Below are 19,059 nucleotides of genomic sequence, written 5' to 3' on the forward strand. Positions count from 1 at the left end.
ACCTGGTTTAGCCTTTGTCACTCCCTGAAGCTTATGTGCTGCCTGACGGGAGATCTGTGCATTGCCACCAGCTCAGGGGACATGGCACCACATGGTTGAGCTATGTTCTCTATGCTGCTTTACGCACGCAATAAAACCAGTCTCCATAGGCTATTGAGTACAGAGACTGGGCTGGATTCATCTGACTGGACAGATCTCAGCAGCAGAAAGCGAGCTCTGGTGTGTGTGATGACTCATAGATCTGGAATTGATTCTCATGTGCAGGTTCGAAGCAGATCACTGAGCTTCAGTGAACACCAACAGCCGACATCAATGCTGAAGTCACACCTGATCGTCGCGTCTCCTCCCAAGGCTCCCAGTGGCACCAGGTAAGAGTTTGCAGAGAGGGGAAGCGGGTGGGGACCATGCTGCCCTGGTACTGTCGGAGAAGAGAGAGTGTTAACATAGGTAGCAATGAGCCGATACCATATCCTGCACAGGGACAGCTGGGTATGGTTACACCATTGCAGGTGGGACAGTGAGAGAGGAAGGTTTCAGAGTAGCAGCCGTGTTAGTCTGTATTCACAAAAAGAAAAGGAGGACTTGTGGCACCTTAGCGACTACTCAATTTATTTGAGCATGAGCTTTCGTGAGCTACTGAATGCATCCGATGAAGTGAGCTGTAGCTCACGAAAGCTCATGCTCAAATAAATTGGTTAGTCGCTAAGGTGCCACGAGTCCTCCCTTTTCTTTTTAAGAGAGGAAGGATGTTGTTATGGTTGTGTTGTATTAATTTAGGTGGATTATATGGGCCCAAAGAGTCAAAGGTGTTAATGTGGCCCTGTCACTGACCAACATTAAACAGTGTTAAACAAGGTTCCGGGTTTGGCAGAGAGATTTAGTACCATGGCAAACACACCATTTAAACATCCTTTTAACCTTTTATTAAAGATATACAGAAAGAAGGAAAAACAGTTAAAGCATTTGGAATGTAAAAGTATTACGTGAGGCTCTCATTTTAACCATGTCCCTTGTTGCCTTTAGGCGAAGAGAGTTTTTAGATGGAAAAACTTCTTGTTTGACAGTCTTTTAGGTGGTATAAAAGATGGTTGTAACTGTCCTTTTGGGGGAAACATGGGACTGAATATCTGAAGTCCTGGGTTCTCTTCCCAACTGTGCAACAGACTCTCTGTGATCCTGGGCAAATCACTTAACTTCTTTGTGCCTCAGTTTCCCCATCTCCAGAATGAGGATGATGATAATAATTTCCCAGAAACTTTCTGAGGCTAAGCTCTTTGGAGCAGCAGCCATCTCTTTGTTCTGTGTTTGCATGGCGCCTCCCACTGTGGGGTGCTGCTCCATGAGTAGCTGCGGTAACAAATAATGTCCTCAGAGTTCTTTGATATCTCCAGAGAGAAAGTGCTGTCCAGGTGCCAATTATTATTGACTCACTTCTGCCCTGGCCCAGATCTCTGGCCTTGTCTCCTACCAAAAAGAAAAGGAGTACTTGTGGCACCTTAGAGACTAACCAATTTATTTGAGCATAAGCTTTTGTGGGCTACAGCTCACTTCATCGGATGCATACTGTGGAAAGTACAGAAGATCTTTTTATACACACAAACCATGAAAAAATGGGTGTTTACCACTACAAAAGGTTTTCTCTCCCCCCAACCCACTCTCCTGCTGGTAATAGCTTATCTAAAGTGATCACTCTCCTTACACTGTGTATGATAATCAAGTTGGGCCAGAGAAAACCTTTTGCAGAGAAAACCTTTTGTAGTGGTAAACACCCATTTTTTCATGGTTTGTGTGTATAAAAAGATCTTCTACACTTTCCACAGTATGCATCCGATGAAGTGAGCTGTAGCTCACGAAAGCTTATGCTCAGATAAATTGGTTAGTCTCTAAGGTGCCACAAGTACTCCTTTTCTTTTTGCGAATACAGACTAACACGGCTGTTACTCTGAAACCTGTCTCCTATCAAGTTTCCTCCTGTCTCCTCCATTCTTCAAAGGAGGACAGCCTTGTATTTCCTAAGCCACTTCCATGCAAACCCTGCTTAGAACACTCTGCCAATCCCTGTTAACCAAGCCACCAACGTCTCCTAGCTTAGGAGCCTCCCTTTGAACTCCCTTGATCACCTGGCTTACAAGAAGCATGAACTAAAATAATAAGAATGATAGGTAATGAAATCTCCTGATGCACGTACCCAAACTGAGGTACCCCATGACCTCACTACAGACCTTGTCCTTCCTGTGTCATGTCCCTGGCTAGCTTGGAACCTGGCATCAGCACCTTGTCTTTTGATATGTTCTTCTGAGGTGCTCAGCGTGCTTTTGGGCACTGTAGAAATCATGGATGCTCTGGGACTGGGTGATCTAGGATGGTGAGATGTTAATGGGGACGTTTTAGAGGCTTATAATCTTCTCCTGTGGCTATTTTGTATTGGTTAAAGCCTAATCACCCCTCCAGTCTGCATAGCCTCCTTGCTGGGGCTTCTGCCTGAATAGGTCTTTTCAACCCAGCCTCTTTAGCCTTGTACAAGACGTTAACAGACTAGCCCAGACATGTCTAATGTGCATCCAGGTGATAGGCCTGGTGCTGTCACACCTGCATAACTCTGCGTTGGGCCGGGGTCTACACTTGTGGTCCCCTGAGTAGGTTAGTGCCCTGCAGGGGAATTGTCCCATGTTCCTGAGAAAACCCCAAGAAGACTTCACATGTTCAGGAGACCAGGTGCATTCCTCCCTAGTCCAGGGTTACCCTGGGGCTCTTCCTCAGCAAAGACCAGAGCTGGCCCTTCCATATTTCAAAAGCTGTGTGAGAATCTTCTACAGTAGCCTCAGTATCATCCATCCCCATCCCGGAAGGCTCCTGTTGCTCTGGGGCCCCAAACCTGAGGGGTCAGTTGCTGTCCTCTGCCCCCTTCCTTCTTGTTTCTGTTTAAAAAAGGAAAATGATGTGCTTTCTGCCAGCCCCAGCTCTGGCATGGAGCTGTGTGGCACTTTATAAATAATAATGGATCTCCACTGTATCATACCTTGGTTCTCAGATTTCTGGAGTCTAGCCTTCAGGTGAAGCCATCAGAGCTTCCCACCCTGCGATAGAATCATAGACTCATAGAATATCAGGGTTGGAAGGGACCTCAGGAGGTCATCTAGTCCCACCCCCTGCTCAAAGCAGGACCCAATCCCCAACTAAATCATCCCACCCAGGGCTTTGTCAAGCCTGACCTTAAAAATATCTAAGGAAGGAGATTCTACCACCTCCGTAGGTAACCCATTCCAGTGCTTCACCACCCTCCTAGTGAAAAAGTTTTTCCTAATATCCAACCTAAACCTCCCCCACTGCAACTTGAGACCATTACTCCTTGTTCTGTCATCAGCTACCACTGAAAACAGTCTAGATCCATCCTCTTTGGAACCCCCTTTCAGGTAGTTGAAAGCAGTTATCAAATCTCCCCTCATTCTTCTCTTCCGCAGACTAAACAATCCCAGTTCCCTCAGCCTCTCGTCATAAGTCATGTGTTCCAGTCCCCTAATCGTTTTTGTTGCCCTCCGCTGGACTCTTTCCAGTTTTTCCACATCCTTCCTGTAGTGTGGGACCCAAAACTGGACACAGTACTCCAGATGAGGCCTCACTAATGTCGAATAGAGGGGAACGATCACGTCCCTCGATCTGCTGGCAGTGCCCCTACGTATACATCCCAAAATGCCATGGGCCTTCTTGGCAACAAGGGCACACTGTTGACTCATATCCAGCTTCTCGTCCGCTGTCACCCTTAGGTCCTTTTAAGCAGAACTGCTGCCGAGCCATTCGGTCCCTAGTCTGTAGCTGTGCATTGGGTTCTTCCGTCCTAAGTGCAGGACTCTGCACTTGAACTTGTTGAACCTCATCACATTTCTTTTGGCCCAATCCTCTAATTTGTCTAGGTCCCTCTGTATCCTATCCCTGCCCTCCAGCATATCTACCTCTCCTCCCAGTTTATTGTCATCTGCAAATTTGCTGAGAGTGCAATCCACACCATCCTCCAGATCATTTATGAAGATATTGAACAAAACCGCCCCCAGGACCGACCCTTGGGGCACTCCACTTGACACCGGCTGCCAACTAGACATGGAGCCATTGATCACTACCCGTTGAGCCTAACAATCTAGCCAACTTTCTATCCACCTTATAGTCCATTCATCCAGTCCATACTTCTTTAAGTTGCTGGCAAGAATACTGTGGGAGACAGTGTCAAAAGCTTTGCTAAAGTCAAGGAACAACACGTCCACTGCTTTCCCCTCATCCAGAGAGCCAGTTATTTCATCATAGAAGGCAATTAGATTAGTCAGGCAGGACTTGCCCTTGGTGAATCCATGATCCTGATCGCTTTCCTCTCCTCTAAGTGCTTCAGAATTGATTCCTTGAGGACCTGCTCCATGATTTTTCCAGGGACTGAGGTGAGGCTGACTGGCCTGTAGTTCCCCGGATCCTCCTTCTTCCCTTTTTTAAAGATGGGCACTACATTAGCCTTTTTCCAGTCGTCCGGGACTTCCCCGAATTGCCATGAGTTTTCAAAGATAAAGGCCAATGGCTATGCAATCACATCTGCCAACTCCTTTAGCACTCTCGGATGCAACTCGTCCGGCCCCTTGGACTTGTGCTCGTCCAGCTTTTCTAAATAGTCCCGAACCACTTCTTTCTCCACAGAGGGCTGGTCCCCTCCTCCCCATGCTGTGCTGCCCAGTGCAGTAGTCTGGGAGCTGATCTTGTTCGAGAAGACAGAGGCAAAAAAAGCATTGAGTACATTCGCTTTTTCCACATCCTCTGTCACTAGGTTGCCTCCCTCATTCAGTAAGGGGCCCACACTTTCCTTGACTTTCTTCTTGTTGCTAACATACCTGAAGAAACCCTTCTTGTTACTCTTAACATCCTTTGCTAGCTGCAACTCCAGGTGTGATTTTGCCTTCCTGATTTCAATCCTGCATCCCCGAGCAATATTTTTATACTCTTCCCTGATGATTTGTCCAATCTTTCACTTCTTGTAAGCTTCTTTTTTGTGTTCAAGATCAGCAAGGATTTCACTGTTAAGCCAAGCTGGTCGCCTGCCATATTTACTATTCTTTCTACACATCGGGATGGTTTGTCCCTGTAACCTCAATAAGGATTCTTTAAAATACAGCCAGCTCTCCTGGACTCCTTTCCCCCTCATGTTATTCTCCCAGGGGATCCTGCCCATCAGTTCCCTGAGGGAGTCAGTCTGCTTTTCTGAAGTCCAGGGTCCATATTCTGCAGCTCTCCTTTCTTCCCTGTGTCAGGATCCTGAACTCGACCATTTCATGGTCACTGCCTCCCAGGTTCCCATCCACTTTAGCTTCCCCCACTAATTCTTCCCGGTTTGTGAGCAGCAGGTCAAGAAGAGCTCTGCCCCTAGTTGGTTCCTCCAGCACTTGCACCAGGAAATTGTCCCCTACATTTTCCAAAAATTTCCTGGATTGCCTGTGCACCGCTGTATTTCTCTCCCAGCAGATATCAGGGTAATTGAAGTCTCCCATGAGAACCAGGGCGTGCAATCTAGTAACTTCTGCGAGTTGCCGGAAGAAAGCCTCGTCTACCTCATCCCCCTGGTCCGGTTGTCTATAGCAGACTCCCACCACGACATCACCCTTGTTGCTCACACTTCTAAACTTAATCCAGAGACTCTCAGGTTTTTCTGCAGTTTCATACTTGAGCTCTGAGCAGTCATACTGCTCCCTTACATACAGTGCAACTCCCTCACCTTTTCTGCCCTTCCTGAACAGCTTATATCCATCCATGACAGTACTCCAGTCATGTGAGTTATCCCACCAAGTCTCTGTTATTCCAATCACATCATCATTCCTTGACTGTGCCAGGACTTCCAGTTCTCCCTGCTTGATTCCCAGGCTTCGTGCATTTGTATATAGACACTTGAGGTAACCTGCTGATCGCCCCTCTTTCTCAGTATGAGGCAGGAGCCCTCCCCTCTCACGCGCTCCTGCTCGTGCCTCCTCCCGGTATCCCACTTCCCCACTTACCTCAGGGCTTTGGTCTCCTTCCCCCAGTGAACCTAGTTTAAAGCCCTCCTCACTAGGTTAGCCAGCCTGCTTCCAAAGATGCTCTTCCCTCTCTTCTTAAGGTGGAGCCCGTCTCTGCCTAGCACTCCTCCTTGGAACATCATCCCATGGTCAAAGAATCCAAAGCCTTCTCTCCGACACCACCTGCATAGCCATTCATTGACTTCCACGATTCAACGGTCTCTGCCCAGGCCTTTTCCTTCCACGGGGAGGATGGACGAGAACACCACTTGCACCTCAAACTCCTTTATCCTTCTTCCCAGAGCCATGTAGTCCGCAGTGATCTGCTCAAGGTCATTCTTGGCAGTATCATTGGTGCCCACGTGGAGAAGCAGGAAGGGGTAGCGGTCCGAGGGCTTGATGAGTCTCGGGAGTCTCTCTGTCACATCGTGAATCCTAGCTCCTGGCAAGCAGCAGACTTCTCGGTTTTCCCAGTCGGGGCGGCAGATAGATGACTCAGTCCCCCTGAGGAGAGAGTCCCCGACCACTACCACCCGCCTCCTTCTCTTGGGAGCGGTGGTCGTGGACCCCCCAACCCTAGGACAGTGCATCCCATGCCTTCCAATCGGCAGAGTCTCCTTCTACTCCCTTCCCTCAGACGTATCATCTGGTCCACTCTCCGCATTAGTACCTGTGGAGAGAACATGAAAACGGTTACTTACCTGTATCTGCCCTGCTGGTACAGGGATGCTCCCCTTTCTTCTTCCGGAGGTCACATGATGCCAAATTTCTTCACCATCCTTCTGTCCCTGCTGCGCAGCCTGCTCTGAATCTTCAGAACCTTGTGCCCGTAGAAGCCTATCCTGACATCCGTCCAGGAAATCTTCAGTTTCTCTTATGAAACGCAGGGTCGATACTCATTTCTCCAATATTCTCTTCCAATATGGAGACCAGCTTGCTCTTTGTACAGACAAAGTTGCTTCTGTCCTGTGGAAGAAAGACAAACATGGTACATCCAGTGCAGGTCACAACAGCTGAACACCCCCCATCCATATTATCTTCCTTCTACTAGCTCACTCAGGAGTTGTAGTAACTTCTCAGAGAAGCCGGCAAGATGTAAGCCTCAGCAGGCTCTCCCTGGGGAACTCCCAGGCAAACTCCCTCTGTTAGCTGCTCTGCTGTTCGCTGCTCAGCTGGTTCGCAGCTGACTGGCTGACTGGCTTTTATACAGTCTAATTTAGGTCAGGTCCATAACTGTTCCAGTATGTCCATTCAATCCACCAACCTGTTGTATTATACTTCCTCTTTGCTGTCTGCATGTAATAGCTTTGCCTAAATACTGAATAACTGGGGACACTGTTCTTCATTTCTCCTTCTAAAAACTCTTATGTAGCGCTGCTGGTTCAGAGTAGCTTCCACATTCCACCCCAGAGGTGACTGCATTTAAATGGTGGATGATTGAACTCTGTATGTAGTTTGTCTGCTGCTTGTGACTCTTCAGAATGAAAGCGGGTATTATTCTGTATTTGAATTATTTGCCCCAACTAAGATCAGCTATTATGCATAGGCACTGTGCATAATACACATAGTAAGAGACAGTCCCTGCCCCAAAGAGCTTATGGTTTAAATAGACGAGAAATAAAGCGTGGGAGAAAGGAAGTGTTGTTATCCCCATTTTACAAATGGGGAATTCACAACACAGATCAAGTGGTTTGCCATGGATCACACATGGAGCCTGTGGCAGAGCTGTGAATTGACTCTCAATCTTTTGAATCTCAGTCCGGTACCTTAACAATAAGAACAGCCTTCCTCTCTATTAGCATTCTAATAATGGTGCTGTGGAGATGGCTAGTATTGCTGAGTCTTGATTGAAAACCGTCCAAAAGAAAAGAAGGAAACGCTTTGGTTTAAACTTCCACTTTCTTTGGACTCCCTCAGGATGGGAACAGCCCTTTGACGTAGGCCTGGTCTGCACCAAAAAGTTAGGTCAACCCAGCTGCGTCACTCAGGGGTGTGAAAAATCCACACCCTTGAGAGACTTAGTTAAGTTGACCTAAGCCCCGGAGTAGGCAGTGCTCGGTCAACAGAAGAACTCTTGCGGAGAACTCTCGGGGAGGTGGATTACCTACACCTGTGGGAGGATCCCTCCTGTCAGCATGGGTGGTGTCTACACTGAAGTGCTCTAGGAGTGTAGTTGCACCTGCAATGCTGTGACATTTCAAGTGCAGACAAGCCCTTAGAATTCTAGAAGCTGCCACATAAGCAAGAGATGTTACTGTGGGTTCAGCCCATCCCTCTGCTATTGCAGGGTTGCTCTCTACTGGGAACGTCTAATGCTTTGTTCACACTGGGGCTTCCTCCTCAGGTTTAGCTCAACCTTGCATTGCGTTGCACATACTCTCTTCTCCCCTGAGCTCTGTAACGCTTTAATAACCATGTCACCGTCTCGGTTATTTTTGTTACTCTGCAGAAAAGTCCGTGGCGAAGCCAAGAAATGCCGTAAAGTATATGGAATTGAGCACCGAGACCAGTGGTGCACGGCCTGCCGGTGGAAAAAGGCCTGCCAGCGATTCCTGGACTGAGCACATGAACATTTCAGGAGTATTGAATTTCTCTCTCTCTCAGCCGAGAGCTCCCAAAGTTGGTCATTGCTGCAACCAGGGCACAGCAAACTTGGAGGTATCTATCTCCTGTGGCTTCAGCAGAGATCTCAAGAGCTGTGTGTAAATTCCAAGTTCTGTATATTGTATGTCAGCTGGATTTATTAATTTTTTACACTTTCTGTGGGTTTTTTACAAACGTAAAAAAAAAAAAAAAGTCCTCCTATTTTATAGTAAAAATAGGGAGGGAAAGAAAGAAAGCTGGTTGCTTGGTGTTCACAGCAGACTTGTTATTTGGTGATCCAGGGACCAAAGAACTCTTTACTGATCTCCCAGCTCAACAGTAGTCTACTGAACTTTCAGGTCAGTAGCTGGGATAAGGAGGTGAGGATCATCTCTCTCTCTGTTACGTGACTGGCTAGAAAGCTCAAAGTCTGCTGTAGTTTAAAGGGCACTGTCAGAATAACAATCATAGCTTAAAAAAGGAAAATGATGTTCATGTTTTACTAGTAACACCTTAAATTATTGGAATGGGAGGAATTTAAAGTTCTTTCCTTTGCTTTTTACCAATGATACTGTGTTTACTTTTTACACCTCTCAGCTCTGACATTTAAAGCTGGACTTGCTATGTCTCTGGTCAGTTTCACTTCCTGGTATTTATGTGTTCTGATACAGCTGCATCAGCAATGTTGAAATCTTAAAATAAACATCTACATATATTTTTATCTTTTAATTAAAAACAAATTTTTTTAAAACAAAACTAATTTTTTTGTTAGATTCATGAAAACAATGTATTTCTTTGAAAAACCTATTTTTTGGGTCTCACAGTGTCTCTTTAACCTACAGGGAATGAGTTTTTATTTTGAAACCTGATGTAGCTTTCTGCGAAGTTGGCAGGATCAATATTGTTAACCCAAGAGGACTAGAAAGGGTGGACACACAAAAATTTAGGCCCCAATTCAGCAAAATGCTTACATACATTTTTACATTATGTTGCAATCAGTGGGACTAAAGTACATGCTGAATGAGTTGGGATTACTTGCACGCTTAAAGATAAGCACGTGCTTATGTCATTTGCTGAATCAGTGTCATAGATACGTATGTTATGAAATCCTGAATTGTGAAAGATGTCTGAACCCAGCTTTCTGGCTTTCATTTTTAAAAAATTCATATTCTTTTTACATGATTCAAATGTTTCTGATTTGATCTGTCATTGTGTACAGTTTACTGTCCTCTGGGGGTAGAATTTATCCCTGTTTGCCTGATTCTCACTTATAGCAGTGTAACTTCAGTGGAGTTACTCCTGACTTGCACAGGTTTAAATAAGAGAAGAATCAAGCCCAAGGAGTCTTTCTGGAATTGCGGGGGGAGCTGGAGGGAAAGATCAAAGGTTCCAGAGGCCCCTCTGATTTTGGAGAAGAGCACCATTTAATCCACCACCAGCAGTCAGGTCCAGTTTTTATTGTTTTTGGTCTTTGCACTCATGGCTGATCAGCCACATGTAGGAAGTGCCCAATCTACTGTCTGAGCTGTGAAAAGCCACTTGGCAGCAAGTGCAGTCCAGCCACAATACCAGCACACACATTGCAGCTGCTGTGAGGAGCAGCATCCCATGGCACAATAAGCTGTCCTGTGGAAGCTTGGCCCTGCATGGACAGGACCCTGGCGACCAGGTTGCTAATGTCAGTGTCTCTGTCCATCTCACTGTGTGGCCTTGGAGCACAAAGGCAAAGAATTTTGTTCTATACGTCCCCATTTTGTGTCTTGGGGAGTCAGTGGTGTTTCCATCATTGAACTCAGTACAGTATGCGATGGTAGCAGTGCAGGTTGACTGGGACACTGCCCCCAGAGGGTGCCATTTTGATCGTGTTGAACTCAACGGGTGTCACAGAAGTGCTCTGTCACAGTCACTAAGGAGTCCTGGTTTCTCTTAACAGGGCAAGGAATGCCCCGTCACTAAAGCCATTCAAATGCTACACTCTGTTGTGCAGAGAATCCTGGCGCTGTGAAGTCTGTTCTGTTTGTAAATACAAAATGGCAGCTACACACGAGCCATGTGGTCCATGTTGTGCATAACTCGGCTGCAGTCAGAGTTGAGGGTTTTGTATTAATGGGAGTGGGTGGGAAGGGGATCATTGGACTTTTTGCTGCGTTTTTGATAATCGTAGGCCATAAACTGCAGAGCTCAACCCATGGGCAAGGCAGAAACAAGCCTGGTGTATTTTTAAGGACCATAGGATTGACTACACTTTCTTTGTAAAAACAATTCATGTGACCAGGAGGGTGTTATTTCCTCCTGGATCAACGTGAGCCTGGTTGATAAAGGGGCAGGTGGTGCAGTCAAAGGGGTTATATATGGGGGTGCTTGTTGGTATTTTTTTGTAATTTTATACATATATACAGTATATTGTTTTAGAACCCAGTCTTCTGCTCGCTGTTAAATTGGTGGTTGCCAAATTGGCCTATGGGAAGCAGGAACAAAGTGAGTGTGTCTCCCTATTTGTTTGTTTTTTTTACTTAGTCCACTGATTCTGAGCCAATGGAATCATCTAGGTCTGATTCAGTAGGGTCAGGTTCTCTAGCTGGGTCCATGTGGGTCTGATGCAAAGTCCATTGAAAACAATGGGAGTCTTTCAGTTGACTTCAGTGACTGCGGTTCAGATACTTTATGAAGGAAGGAGTTCGTAAGAGGCCCTCTCTTACACTTTAGTCCCTCCACTGTGACTGTTACTCTGATGACCACCATAAAGAGCTAGCAGTTTGAGATCCACTGTCTTAGTCTGATGTGAGAAATGTGGATTATGAAAGCAGACAAGTTGCTGAACTGTTCTATATAGGTGACCTTTAAAGGAATACTGCAGTGGTTTGTCATACCAGGTGTTGTTATACCTCCCTGGGGCTTAATATTTTACTAAATACTGGAAAAGAATGAAATTTCAAAAGAGATTTCAGACATTGTGGTTGCTCGCCTAAAAAGTACCATTCAGAGAAAGGGGTTGATGATAGTCAGTTGGGGCTGCCATTTTCATGGTGAAGAATTGTGCTTCACAGCAGCCAGGGTACTACTTGAACCCCTCACAGGACACAGGTGAAAATTGGGCCATTCTAAAATATATTCTATTTACTTTTAAATGTTTCCGTTTCAAAAACAATGTAAAAGCCCACAAACCTTTAAAACAGTCTAATATCCAGCTGTTTTTACTTGACTTGAATTGGCTGAATCCTAACCTGCCAATGCACCTTTCTGTTTATTAATAATTCGTCTTTATTGTATTTCAGGCACTTGGGGCCTACTCCTTGAAGTGCTTGTTTGAGTACTCCCAGTGACCTCAGCACTGCAGTGGGACTACTCACATGAGAAAGGATTGCGGAATTGCATACATAACTCTCAAATGCAGTGGTTAAACTATCTCTTGGGTTACACTGCAGTTTTCCTTTAAGGCTGGCACCTGGGCCCATTGATAAAATTATGAAAGGAAACCTCTTGTCTCCCAGTTTGAACTCTTGATGTTGGATGCTGCTTACTTGCATGCAAGTGCTTCTGTGTTTTTTGCACTCGAGTTATGGAAGGGTAAAGTAAAACTGACTAGAACCGTTGCCTGCAATTCAAATAGAAGTCTCTTTTGAGGCCCAAAAAGTTCAGTTTCTGATATTATTAGTTGTTTTTCATTCCCAGTTCTGGAACCAGAGAAATGCCTCATCTCTTATTCCTGGCTCTGCTGTTTAAGGTTTTCATCCCTCATTATTATAGTATCTGAGCACCTCATAATCTTTAATGTATTTTTCCTCACAACACCTCTGTGAGGTAGAGTAGTGCTCGGGTTCCTATTTTATAGGTAAGGAATTGAGACACAGAGAGCCAGGTTTCTAAATGTGTTAGATGCCTGTTATGGGGCTCACCATCCCAGAGCGCTCCCTTGTGGCGTTGTTGCCTCTCACCATCCTGGAGTGCCCTCTTGTGGTGGTGTCATCTCTCTCATGTCGTGGGGTACTTGGCCCTCTGGCTGCCTCCCTCTAGAGTCCCACCCCTTTTGGGACATGTGTCCTTAATGTCCTTCATCAGTATTAAAACAACCAAAGTGAACCAAAAAGTCTTCTGCCCCACCTGGGGTCTTCAGTTCCAGTCTCTTCACCGAGTGACAGCAAGTGAAACAGTAACAGCAACTCACTTCCAGCCCTATGAGTTTGAGATTTCAGTCTCTCTCTTCCAGTTCCCTTTAGTCCTCTGACCTATTGTCATGATACTGACCTGCAGGGCCCCAAGTCCCCTTCCCGCCACCCCGCCCCCCGGGGGGGGGGGAGGGGGCATGACTATAGTTAATTGTGACTTCTGCAGTTTATTCCGCTTTTCCCCCTGTCACAAATTTGGTCACCTCAGCAGATGCTATGATCAACCTTCTTGATCCCCAGATGTTCCAATCTTGAGATCCCTAAGCATACTTTTGGAGCACAGATCCTCTAACACTCCCTCGGGAGAGCTGTAACCTCGCCATCCACTACCCAGCGCCTGGAACCAATGCTGAGACACCATAGACTCCCCTTGTAGCTTAAAGATCCCCTCTCCCAAAACCACACCAAAAATATGAGCCTTCTGGGTTACCATTCAACCCTCTCAGGGGACACATAAAAGTTGTGACACATAATAGACACTTTGCCCAGAGTTCTAGAACGCTGTTGCTCTTTACTGAATCATACAAGAAATACACAGGTCCATACAAAAATAATAAAACCTATGCTCATTTCTCAGTTTCTTCACCAGGGCATTCTTTGGGCTGGGGTCAGAGCCTCTGGGGCCAACCAGGTCCTTCTGCTGTGGACCCTTACGTTCTGAAACATGGAGTCTTCTTCCCAGCTCAGTTACTAGTACTTTCACCTTGGCTGATCCATGTCTTTCCTTCTTTCTTCCCAAACATCCTGTGTCTCTCAATCTTCTCCTGACCCACCCAACCTCTGTGTTTTTTAAAGGCTAGCATTAACACCTAGGTATCTTTGTTCTGCTTGGTAACTTTCCGCTCTCCACTTCTTGTTCCTTCCTTCAGAGAGGTAGAGTAAAACTGTTTGGGTTTATTTCCCCCCCCCCCCGCCCCAGGCCTAAACTCACCCACTGTTCCAAGGTGTTATCGCTTAATAAGTTCTAAGGACCTTCTGTTGTATCTGGTCTACTAAGAGGATGTGATACAGCTCTGCTTAGCCCATAGTGGATACGCATAGCTGGAGGAGCATTTGTGATACAGCATTTTTCATGGCAACCACTTCATAGTAACTTTGTAGTATCAACCAGAAGTTGCAAGTTGTACAGATACGGGGTGTGACAACTTGAGGGATCTATATCAAGGTCCTTCTTCAGACTCTCCACCCCGGAGAGGGTTCCACCCTGCATTTCCTCTAAGTTCCTCTCCTCCCTACCTGACCATGCCCTCTCCAGGTGTAACCAGTAGGGTCACTCAAGCTGTCCAGCTGTTCATTAAAACCTTCTTTGCTGAACTTCTCCGATCAGCCTCAGCCCAGGGCAGTTAGCCCAGGTGCAGACCAGCTCCCCCTTAAAGGGGCCCAGGCACCCCATGACACCATCTAATTCCCATTGATTTCACTGGGAGTTAGGCACTTGCATACATCTGATCCAGGGAGACTAAGGGCCAGATTTCTAAAGATCCAGATATAGGCACCTACTGGGATTTTTCAGAAGCCCCTAACTCATGGGAGGGTTTGTGGTGGAGCAAGGAATTGAACCCCCAAGTCTTTTGAGTTACAGCCTAGCACCCTAATCATTGGACCCATTGTGTCTTTCAGGAAGTGGAGAGGTCCAGAAATCTTCTTAGAGAGCCTATTTTATGACACTTTTAGTACAATTTGCAGACTTCAAATGAAGCCATCTTAGCAGTTTACTGATTGTAGTCTCATCTCTCTCTCCAGCCGTGAGATTGGAGGAACAGGACACAAACTCACCCTGACCACCCTTCCCTCTCTTTCTCTGGGACTCTTGGGGCCCTTCTCTTGCTTAGGACCCTGCAATTCATAAGGTCAATCTGGGTCACTCAGGAAATTAAAATATGCATCCAGACGCACGGGTGCTGATCAAACCAATCCTATGAGCCTCTTTAAGGTTCACCCCTCAGTAACTGGCCTTGAACAATCCAGAGTCCTCAACCCAAACATTTGTATGTGTTATATATATGTTTATTTCAAGGATAATTTTTTTGCTGACAGAAGATTGGGTTTTGAAAAAAATAACATTTTGCTTTTGTTAAATGTGATTTTTTTTAAAAAGTGTAAATGACTTTGGAATAAGCAGTCACCTATAGAAGCATGTGGTATACCGTATACCCTCGCTAAGCTGCACAAACTCTTAGGCCAGAGAGGAATGCAGAATCTGTCTGCTATTGCCTGGTATCACAGGCGTGTGTGGGATGGGAGGAAGGTAGGCAGAAGAGAAGTATTACACCACTAACACACACTAAATACTGTCCACTGGCTTTTTTTCCCTATCTTGCAGCACCTTTGTTTGTACACATAGCCATCTTGCAATGCCTGATTCCAAAATGAAGAGCACTTACTTAATCATAATAAAGAAAAAAACATCTTACATAGGAATATTTTGTATCAGTGTTTTTTAAAAGATTTGAAAGGGGATGGGGGATTCTTACACTTTATTTTGAGGGCTTTTGCGGTACAGATTTAATTGGACAAAATAGTTCTTAACAATATGGTGGTTGTTTTATATGTGGGTGTTTTTTTTTTGTTGGAACAGCTGGTGCACGTATTTTTTAATTTTATTTTTTACACTTTTTTTGTTGGCAGAAATGACACAGCAAGATTTAAAAAAAATTTTTTTTTTCCTTCTTTGCTTTTCTCCGCCTAATTTTCTAACTTGCTTCCAACCACACTTGGTAGACTCTAGTTTTCCTTCTGTCACTCTTGCATAGACTCCATACTTAAGAGCTTTTCTAATCTTAAGCAAGTCCCCCTCAACCTCCAAACATTAGGTAGCCGTGACCTGTGAATTCAGCTAAGAAACACCTCCCATATGCACCTGTTTGGTCTGATTGTCTCTTTGTGCATGTATATGTATGTACATAGGAACCTTTCTGCTAGGCATTAACTGGAGTGTGTCCAGCCTACACGTTGTGACCCTTCATTGTTGATGGGAGATTGGACCCCTAAAAGAAGCAAAGCAGTTGTGTTGTGTGAAGTTCAGCACCTGGTGACCCCCCCCCCCCCCACTCTGTCACTCTACACCCCCATTGGATTAAAGAAATGGGAAGTCTTCAGGTAGATACACAAAGCTAGGGTAGGGTGTAACTTGTTTTTTTGTGGAGTTATGGGATATGAGAAAGTGTGGAAAGGATGGGACATTTGTTGCCAATAGCTGCTCTTTGGCATGCTATTCAGCTTAACGGGGATATGCCGTATCAGTGAATTTCTGTCTCATTGGAGCTTTTTTCAGCTGTCTTCCAAGTATTATTTTTTATTGTAATAAAATAAAAATGTGAAATGTAATTTTTACAGCAGCAATATAAAATATATTTTATAAGAAATAAAATGAAAAGTTGCCTGATATCTGACTGTGTCCTTTTACCTGTTCTTGTACAGAAGGAAGAAAAAGCAAGAGACCTTGCTGTCCTGGACTAGGGTAGCTATTACATGTTTCACTGTTTAGCCTGATGCTCATGTCCCAGAGCACTGAAGGGAACATTTCTTCCAGCTTGATGTTTCCTAACGTGAGACCACTTTTGCTTGGCTAAAAAGTCTTGTTCTTTATACATTGTATTAACCTAGTTTTTAAAGCAGACAAGAGACTGGAATGACAGCTGCATTGCACCCATTATGTATACCGCAAGGGTGGGGAACCTACGGCCCGCGGCAAGTCTCCAGGCCTGAAGCCTCGAGCCTCGGCACCCCACCGCGGGGCTGGAGCCGCGAGCGCTGTCTCGTTCTGCGGGGGGAAGCTAGGGTTGCCAGCCTGTTAAAAGTCTGATCAGCTCCGCGCAAGTTCCGGAAGCAGTCAGCATGTCTCTGTGGCCCGGGAAGCTCCGTGTGCTGCTCCAGCACCAGCTTGGCAGAACTGCCTGGTCGCTCCTCCGCCTAGGGTCTGGACAGGCCAGCCGCTTCCGGGAGTAGCACGGAGCCGGGGCAGGCAGGGAGCCTACCTTAGTCCCGCTGCGCTGCCACCTGGAAGCTTCCTGAGGTAAGCGCTGCCCGGCCGGAGCCTACACCCTGAGCTCCCTGCCCCAGGTGGGAACCCCCTCCCGCACCCTAACTCCCTTCCAGACCCCCCAACCCCCTGTCCCAGCCGTGAGCCCACTCCTGCTTTCCAAACCCCTCAACCCCAGCCTGGAGCCTCTTCCTGCACATCAAACCCCTCATCGCCAGAACCCTCACCCCCTCCTGCACCCAACACCCTGCCTCAGCCCAGATTCCCCTCCCACATCCTGAACCCCTCATTTCTGGCCCCACTCCAGAACCCAGGGGAAGCCCTGAGTCTCCGTATCCCCCTGCGGGGCTGGAGCTGCAAGTGCTGGTTTGCCCTGCTGTGGGGGAAGCCCCAAGCCTCTGCGCCCCTATCCCCACCCCCCCATGGGGCTGTGTGTGGCCTGTAACTGACTTTTTTTTTCTTATGGGTCAATGGCCCCTGATAGAAAAAAGGTTCCCCATCCCTGACATACAGATTCAAGGCAACTTTACAGTTTCCTTTGAAAAAAAAATAGATCTAGCTGAACTTTCTACATTGTAAACAAACCCTAAGAACATAAGAACGGCCATACTGGGTCAGGCCAATGGTCTATCTAGCCCAGTATCCTGTCTTCCGACAGGGGCCAATGCCAGGTGCCCATGAGGGAATGAACAGAACAGGGAATCATCAAGTGATCCATCCCCTGTCGCCTATTCCCAGCTTCTGGCAACCAGAGGGTAGGGCCACCATCCCTACCCATCCTGGCTAATAGCCATGGGTGGACCTATCCTCCATGAACTTATCTAGTTCTTTTTGAACGCTGTTACGGTCTGGGCCCCAGGGCCGTCCCTAGGAGGCTGCGAGACCCGGGACATTAGAAACTCGGTGCCTATCTCCACCTGGCTCTGCTCAGGCCCCGCCCCCACTCCACCCCTTCCCCCAAGGCCTCACCCCGCCTCTTCCTGCTACCGCCCTACCTCTTCCCGACCCGCCTCTTCCCCGCCCAATTCCATCCCCTCCTCTGAGCACGCTGCACCCTCGCTTCTCTGACCTCTCCTCCAGCGCCTCCTGAAACCACAAAATATCTGATCCGTGGTAGGTGCTGCGAGGGAGGGGGAGGTGCTGATGGGTGCGGCCCACCGGTGGGCAGGAGGCACTGGGGGGAGGTTCTAATAGGGGGCTGCTTGCCCCCGCATTCGCCTCCTCACCCCGCCCGCCTCACCTCCCCGCCTGTAGGGCCCCCCAAAGTGTGAGGCCCAAGGCAGTCACCCTGATTCACCGTACCCGAGGGACAGCTCTGCTTGGCCTGCACAACATCCTTTGGCAAAGAGTCCCACAGAGGCTGAAGGCAACTGTACAATTTCCTTTTGGAAAAAATTAATCTGGCTGAGCTTTCTACACTGTAAACAAACCCTCTGCTTTACCACCCACTTTTTGCTTTGTTTTTTGCCAGCTGGCTTGAATGGAGTCACAAAGGAAGGTCAAGTATCTTTTTCTACAGTGTCTTTCTGTGGCCTTTGGGCCCATTATGCCTAAGTACGGGAGGCCACAGTTATGTGACTATGAGGACGTGCAGTGGGATGCAACACATGAATCTTCTCTCTACTGCTGTGGAAACTCTGGCAGAGTTTAGGTGATATTCCTTTAAGAGGAGAAGAGAGGGAGTATTGGAATCCAACTCCAGATCTGTTGTTAGTGGCATGTGGGAACGACCGGCAGAAATGGGCAGGTGTTCGGAAAAGGGAAAGGGTCTGAAGAAAGTATAGTGACAGGAGGGGGATGAGGAGACAGGGAAGCACAGAAACTAGGCAGTGAGGAAAAATGAGGTGGACGTAGGGAAAAGTGTATGAGAGGAACACCATGAGGGAAATGGCAATGCACTGAAGGAAGGAAAAGGGAGAGAGCAATACTAGAAGGAGCCACCAGAAGCAGAAGGGACAGCTGCTGAAATGATAAACGTGCCACTGCTGATTCTCTCACTCTGCACCGAGAGTCTAGGAGGAGCGTGAATGGCAAATTCAAATTGACTTTTCTTTAGCAATAAACCATTACACTACATTTCCCTCATGGAGTACGTTCTTGTCTCTGACACTGATTCTTCCTAGTGCAGGGTGAATGCATTTGAGGGGCTACTAGTAATGCTCCTGATATTTATGTCATGGGATGTGGGCTCCTCCAAATTCTCACAAGAATAGCGTATCTTAGCTCATCCATCCTTTATCGGACTACTTCATTTCTTCACATTCTTCCACTGTATATTTTCCATCTTAAATATGGGCCAGAATGGCCA

The 19,059-nt window shown here is 46.7% G+C and overlaps 1 protein-coding gene across 3 annotated transcripts in view; it reads left to right on the forward strand.

Moving 5' to 3' along the window:
• ZNF395 (zinc finger protein 395) overlaps positions 1-16,156 on the forward strand; it is a 52,111-nt gene extending 35,955 nt beyond the window's left edge. For all 3 annotated transcript variants that reach the window (XM_048845840.2, XM_048845839.2, XM_048845838.2), the window contains exons 9-10: positions 265-368; positions 8,470-16,156. In XM_048845840.2, coding sequence (XP_048701797.1) covers positions 265-368; positions 8,470-8,581 — 216 coding nt within the window. In that variant the 3' untranslated portion in view covers positions 8,582-16,156. The remainder of the gene's footprint in view (positions 1-264; positions 369-8,469) is intronic.
• Positions 16,157-19,059: the final 2,903 nt, after the last annotated feature.

This window comes from Caretta caretta, chromosome 3 (assembly GCF_965140235.1).
Source record: "Caretta caretta isolate rCarCar2 chromosome 3, rCarCar1.hap1, whole genome shotgun sequence".
NCBI classification, from domain to species: Eukaryota; Metazoa; Chordata; order Testudines; family Cheloniidae; genus Caretta; species Caretta caretta.